General features: G+C 37.9%; 1 protein-coding gene across 3 annotated transcripts in view; it reads left to right on the forward strand.

Moving 5' to 3' along the window:
- RASSF6 (Ras association (RalGDS/AF-6) domain family member 6) overlaps nt 1-6746 on the forward strand; it is a 46950-nt gene extending 40204 nt beyond the window's left edge. For 2 of the 3 annotated variants that reach the window (XM_008573817.1, XM_008573819.1), the window contains 5 exons: nt 1042-1143; nt 1461-1512; nt 5883-6001; nt 6101-6198; nt 6297-6746. In XM_008573817.1, coding sequence (XP_008572039.1) covers nt 1042-1143; nt 1461-1512; nt 5883-6001; nt 6101-6198; nt 6297-6372 — 447 coding nt within the window. In that variant the 3' untranslated portion in view covers nt 6373-6746. The remainder of the gene's footprint in view (nt 1-1041; nt 1144-1460; nt 1513-5882; nt 6002-6100; nt 6199-6296) is intronic. The other variant, XM_008573818.1, reaches the window with a different exon arrangement.
- Nucleotides 6747-7078: the final 332 nt, after the last annotated feature.

Consider the following 7078-nt stretch of genomic DNA (forward strand, 5'->3'; position numbering starts at 1 on the left):
TTTGAGGTTTTATCCTTTGGAATAATATCATCACTGTCAGAAATTATATATTCTGTGTACTAATCAGTAATTTACTTACATATTGACTTATCTAATCAGATAGTGCAGCTCTTGCCTGAATACAAACACATCTTAATCCCTGTATAGATTTGTAAACAAGAAACATGTACGAGATAGAGAAATCCCAGTTGAATAAGTATCATTGGCCAGCATTTCCCAAAGTGTGTTCTATTGGCTACCAATAAGTATTATGGTTCAAAGGGAATTATTTATGTTAAAATTGAGATAATGATCAAATTATGAGTAAAGAATCCATGGTTGTATGTTTGATGTTTTTTATGGTGCCTTACTAATCCCGGAGAAGGATGTCCCAGACTTGTCTGACCATGGAGACCTTTTACCAAGTATACTCTGAAAAGCTGACTCTTGATTAGAACAACTTGTAGGAAATGTTGTGCTAGAGATTCAATTGGTAGCACTTTTACCCCAACCCTCGGTTGAGATATATGCTGAACCACATGAAAAAAATTGCCACCGCTAAAACATTTCTGACCTACCAAAATGCAGTGATTGCATACAGTTCAAACTAAAAACAATTTAGAACAGTTATTCCCGACTAGTAGGAAAGCATGGCATGTGAGTTCGAAAAAGCCTATTCATGTTGTTTTTGGCTTGTTTTTAGTTATAATAATTAATTTATCTTATAAATTAATATTTTAACTATTTTGATAGTACTTTTGGTTTGTTTTTAGTTATTATTTTTTTTAAATCTTAAACTACACTGAAGAAGAGTGTGACTACCTGACGAAAATATTAAGAACATCCTCAAATGATGTCTTACCTAACTTACTCTAGAAACAATGTAAGTTGCTTAAAAGGATACATAATATTCAACAACAACAATGAAAAAACAAAAACAAAAAGACAAGTTTTTAAACAGGTGACCTTGTTGTTTTTGCCCCACGAGGTGACCAGCTTCAAGATATTGACTATTCTTAGTTTGATATCATTTTAAAGACTTACATGACAATTTTTTCCTAGACATCAATTTTCACTCCAGCCTTTGGATCAGAAACTAAGGTCAGAGTAAACAGTAACATGAGAACTGAAGAAGTAATAAAGCAACTTCTCCAAAAATTTAAGGTAATATTTATAATAAAAATGAGCTATAAATATCTTGTATGTAATTTAACTGGAGACATGTAAATGCACTTTTCTGAAAAAGACCTATAAACATGCAAATCTAAATTAGATGCTCAGTTCTGAAGGATTCTTTCCTGGGTGTAGCACCTTTTAGTAACTACGTCCTGAGAAATTACATTGTTCCCAGGGGCACAAAAAAGGTTTTATATTTGAAAGTGGATATGGAATTGAGGAAACTAATGTATAATTTGGTCTGATTAGCTTAGAAGACATGATATAACAAAAAATTATGTTTGTTCATTTTTTTCCATTGACAGATTGAAAATAGTCCCCAGGATTTTGCTCTTTACATTATTTTTGCAACTGGAGGTAAGAAAGCTTGGTCACTCTTTGTACCTGATTCCAGTGTGTTACAGTTTTCTGCCCATGAGGAAGACAGAAGAGCAGTTTACCTCTTTCTGTGGGGAAAGGGTAGTAGGGAAGGAGAGGAAGGGGTTTTAGAACATTATATTTCACAGTTTCAGAGAAAGATAACCTAGGAATAAGATATCCTCAAAGAGTTTATAATGCAAAAGAGTTTGCTTCTTGGCCAGATATTAAATTATCTGAATGGAGATCAGACCCCTCAGGAATCCATTGAGCGTTGTGTAGGAATTGTCAGGTGCTTATGTCTTTGTTCACCTCTGTACTTCTTTTTGCTTTTCTCTTTCTAGCTGTTATGGGAATCACTGTTGCATACCATTTCTCTTAGACCTTGTTATTGCCTCTCTGTTAGCACAGGCTCTGGCAGTGTCCTGCTCAGTAGAGAAGCCTATTCAGAACTTGGTGGAAGGGGGTAAAATCTCAGAAGCAGGACACTGGGGAGGCACTGTATGTGAGGTACTAGGAGCAGGGCATGATAAAGAGATTAGAGAAAACCTAATGCAATACTGAAATGAAATTTTTTAAAATCACAAAAATGAGGGCAGAGCCCGTGGTGCACTCGTGAGAGTGCAGCGCTGGGAGCATAGCGACGCTCCCGCCACAGGGTTTGGATCCTATATAGGACTGGCCGGTGCGTGCGCTCACTGGTTGAGCACGGTGTGGGCGACGCCACACCAAGGGGTTGCGTTCCCCTTACCAGTCACGAAAAAGACAAAAAAAAAAATCACAAAAATGAAAACTTTTAAATGTTAAATTGCAGAAAAAGCCCAGGGTATAATTTATGTCAGAATGTTTGAGCTAGATATTAAATAGAACAAAATAATACATTTTGATGCCAAGCTGAATATTCAAACATATACAAAATTAAAAGCCTTATAAATTGAAAGCTTAAATACACACACACACACACACACACACACACACACACACACCCATACATACATCCTCGTTGTTTAGGAAAGAAAACTGAAAGATATAAAATAAGAGGTAGAAATACTGAACTGTATAACAATTTAAAAGATACAAACAGGGGCTGGCCCGGTGGCGCACTGCGCTAGTGCACCGCTTGGGAAGCGCGGCTGCGCTCCTGCCGAGGGTTCGGATCCCACATACAGACCGGTTCCCGCTCACTGGCTGAGCGAGGTGCGGGGGCAACACCGAGGGTTGCAATCCCGTTGCCGGTCCCGGTCCGGTACGGGGGCGACACTGAGGGTTGCAATCCATTGCCGGACATGGAAAAAGACAAAAAAAAAAAAAAAAAAAGATACAAACAGTAGATTATGAAGAATACTTTTGATGCATATTAAAGATTAATACCTACCATAGCAAAAGTTCTTGCAAAATGATAATCAAAAAAACCAATCCAATAAAAGTAGAAAAAAATATTTAAAAGCAATTGAAAGGACAAATTAAAATAATCAGGAAATATTTTTAGAAAAAGTCTTAAACTCAGTGAAATGCAAGTTCAAGCCACGACCTTGCTTTTATCATATCAGATTGGGAGATTTTTAAAAAATTATTCTACCTGTGGCTGGCATGGATAAGGGTAAAAGGGTATTTTCATGCAATAATGGCGAAAATATGACTCTCTCTCTCTCTCTTTTTTTTTTTGGGAAACTATTCTATCAGTATTTATTAAAATCTACAGTATTCACATCCTTTAGCCCAGCAGTCCCACTTGTGAGAATCTATTTCACAAAAATAAAAGCACTAGTACCTACAGATTTTGTGCAAGACTGTTTATAATAACAAAAAGCTAAAGACAAAGCCATCCTAGGGAATTGACTGAATAAGTGATTATTATGCAGCCCTTAAATAGGGAATGAGTTAGATTTACACCAGTGGGATGGAGGGAATTCCATAATATATCTTAAGTAAAAAATACAAGATAGCTTATAAGTATATACACAGTGCTCCCATTTTTGTAAAAGAAACAGTTATGAATCCCTATTTAAACATATGGTACATATGATCAGGGAGAAAGGTATGGAGTGATAAATAACAAGCCATTAATATAAGTTACCTGGTGGGAAGTTGGGAAGATGCAGAAAAGAGGATGGGAAGGAAGAAGAACATGAGAAGGAAGGAGGGAGGGAGAAAGCAGGGGGGGAAGAGGTAGAGGGGAGAGGGAGAGAAAGGGAGAAGGGAGGGGTGGGGAGAAGTTAGGGGAGGGAGGGGGAGAAGAAAGAAAAAAATGCCAAAACATGATTTTTTTAAAGGTGCTACAGTAAAAATAGCATGTCTGGTATGATCACCTGTATGTATTTTTGTGTGTGTGGGTGGGTGTGTATGTGTGTGTTTGTGCACGCACGTGCGTGTGCATAGAGATGAAGGGATGGGCATCCAAAGGGTAACACTGATTATTTCAGGGTTCTGGGATTCCAGGTGATTTTTGCTTTCTGCTTATACCTTTCTTCATAGATCCAATTATAACAGCTTGGGTTTTTTTTTTTTTTTCCGTGACCAGCAACGGATCACAACCCTCAGTGTCGCGCCCGTACCGGACCGGGACCGGCAACGGGATCGCAACCCTCGGTGTTGCCCCCGCTCCTTGCTCAGCCAGTGAGCGGCCGGTCTGTATGTGGGATCCGAACCCTCAGCGGGAGCGCCGCTGCACTTCCCTAGCGGCGCACTGTAGCAGTGCGCCACCAGGCCAGCCCCAGCTTGGGTTTTTTTGTGTGTGTGTGTGACCGGTAAGGGGATCGTAACCCTTGGCTTGGTGTCGTCCGCACCGCGCTCAGCCAGTGAGCTCACCAGCCATCCCTATATAGGATTCGAACCCACAGCCTTGGCGCTCCTAGCGCCTCACTCTCCCGAGTGAGCCACAGGTCCGGCCCTTGGGTTGTTTTTATAATCAGAAAAAAATAAGTCTATTTTCACTGCAAAAATATAGTTCTTTAAAATTTCATCTGTGAAAATCCCATTTTATAGCTTGTGCCAAAAATTTGTATACCTTCAGAACTGAAAATAATAACTAGGACCCTTAGGAACCAGGAACAGAGAAAAGAAAGAAGCATGTGGTCCTGTTTAGACAGTAATCTGGAAAATGGAGATTGTTGGAATTTAACACATTATATCTACTAAGCCTGTGACAATGTTTCTCACAGTGTAGTTCATTTCAGGATTACCTGGAGAGTTTATTTTAAATACAGATTCCTAAATCGTTCCAGATTAGTGGATGGGCTTGGAATATGCATTTTTTATGATCATCACAGATGATCATGGAGCAGAATTGTGAAGCAAGAAAACTTGCTCTGTAATATCAAGAATGGAACAGACTGAGAATGAAAACCAGGTTAACAGTAGACCTGGGGGTCAAAAGAGGCTTCTGGTGAGATGGTAAGAGGAGCTAAATTATCAGGGTCCCCAATTGCTTCGGAAATGGCAGAAGAATTAAAACAGTGAACACTGACTCTGTGGAAACAGGAGTGGGTAATGTCACTTTAATTGTGGGGAAGCCGGGTGTTGAGTTCTAGACCCTTTCTTGACTTTTTTCCTGGAGAAGTCCAGCGCAGGGGATGAAGGAAGGATGTGGGGGGCAGGGGGGTGCAAATGAAGAAAGAAGATGAATATAAGGGCACTGTGTTTTGTTCATGCATCATTCTGATAAAAACAAAATTCCAGATGTGAAATTACTTTGACAGAAAGCGAGAAGTACTTTTGTTCTAGAAGTACGTGGATTATAACTTTTCCAAATTTGAAGTTATGGTAATACACTAAATTGGAAGCTATTTTCTTTCTCTATATCATTTTTCAGGGCTGAATGGATAAAGTCCACAGATTAATAAAAATACTGACCCTTGATCTTAAAAACGTTCTTAATATATTTTTAAGGAAAAGCTAAGAACTGGATTGTGGGGTGAGAGAGAAAGGAAGAATTGAGGATAATTACAAGATTTTGGACCTGAACAACTGAAAAGAGAAAATTACATTAACTAAACATGGAAATAACCAATAAATATTTGTTGTATGAATGAATGAATGAAAAATTATAAGGAATTATTGAGGCATGTTGCTTTCTAAAAAGCATAAACAGGACTGGAGACTTTGCCTGAATGTTTTAACTAAAAGTAAGGTTGAATGCCTTGAGATACTAAATCAAAACTTGAGGTACAGTGAGAGAAAGAAGTTCATTTTTAGTTCATTTAAAAGTTTTAATTTCAGTTTGCTTTTTTGAGTGAGTGCCTCCTGTTGCATGTTATTTTCACATCTTCGTTCTTTCAAAGTGAGCTGAAGAAATAAAATGAATAGAAAAATTACTTCTTTTTTTCTAAGGTGAACTCCTGACTGTGGTTGATTCTTGTTTTCATTTGCAGAGCAGAGACGGCTAAAGAAGACAGACATTCCACTACTGCAGAGGCTCCTACAGGGACCTTCCAAAAACAATGCTCGCATTTTCCTCATGGATAAAGATGCAGAAGAAATCAGCAGTGATGTATGGGCACAATCTCCCCAAATCTGCCTTTGCTTTCTTCCTGACAGTACCTCGCACATAAATAAATGCTCTGCTTTCTTTTTTTTTTTTCTGTCCTAGGTGGCTCAGTACATTAACTTTCATTTTTCCCTTTTGGAATCCATTCTTCAAAGATTAAATGAAGAAGAGAAAAGAGAGATTCAAAGAACAGTAACAAAGTAAGTCAAGAGCGTGCACGCTGGGTACTTGGCCCTTTAATAGATTCAATGCACAAAATGTGTCTAATTTTTAATACTCTTTCTCTCCTCATTTTCAGATTCAATATGGAAAAGGCTATTATACTGAAATGTCTTCAACGTAAACAGGTAGTAAAAACAGAGACGACAGTTTAGCACTATAGGCCGCCATTGCTGAAATACTTCAGCAGAGTTACAGAGATGTTACTATTTGGTGAATGCATAAATTCTGTACTTGCATTCATACAAATATATATGACCTTGAATCTGTGGAAAGTTGAATATGAAAAAGATTGTTTTCCTTTGGAGTGATGAGGTTAAGAAGGGTTCACAGACTAAAATGAGCTTAAATTAGTTTCAGTAACTGAAAGAAGTTTGGATACTGTGTATTCCAAATGTATTTTATAGTTAAACATGTAATGGACTTGAATTTAAATGGTGTCTTCAGATATCATGCAGTTTAAAATTCTTTTAACTTGAACTCTCAAGAGAACTGAAACATCATCAACTGGCTCAGAAATGACTCAGAAGTAAAAGCTGCCAGTTCTTGAAATGAAAAAGCACATTCTCGTACCATCAAGGAATCTGACAGTGACAGTATTTCATAGCTCCTTGAAAAATCTGGCATTTCCATAAAATCTAGAACTACTTTTATAGGGATGAGTGACTTTTGGCTCCATCTGTAACACAAGAGCTATTTGTCCTTTGAGAAGGAAAAGATTATGATCTCTCTTAAGAAATCCAAATTGTCATTTTCTCAACCTAGGCCCTTTATTTTTTCCTCTCTCTCTCTGTTCTACTGGTGACTTCCATAACTATTCTTAAGCTTTTTAAAAGGTAGTTGAACTCTTTTTTTCTTTCT

Source organism: Galeopterus variegatus, unplaced genomic scaffold, assembly GCF_000696425.1.
Source record: "Galeopterus variegatus unplaced genomic scaffold, G_variegatus-3.0.2 Scaffold967, whole genome shotgun sequence".
NCBI classification, from domain to species: domain Eukaryota; kingdom Metazoa; phylum Chordata; class Mammalia; order Dermoptera; family Cynocephalidae; genus Galeopterus; species Galeopterus variegatus.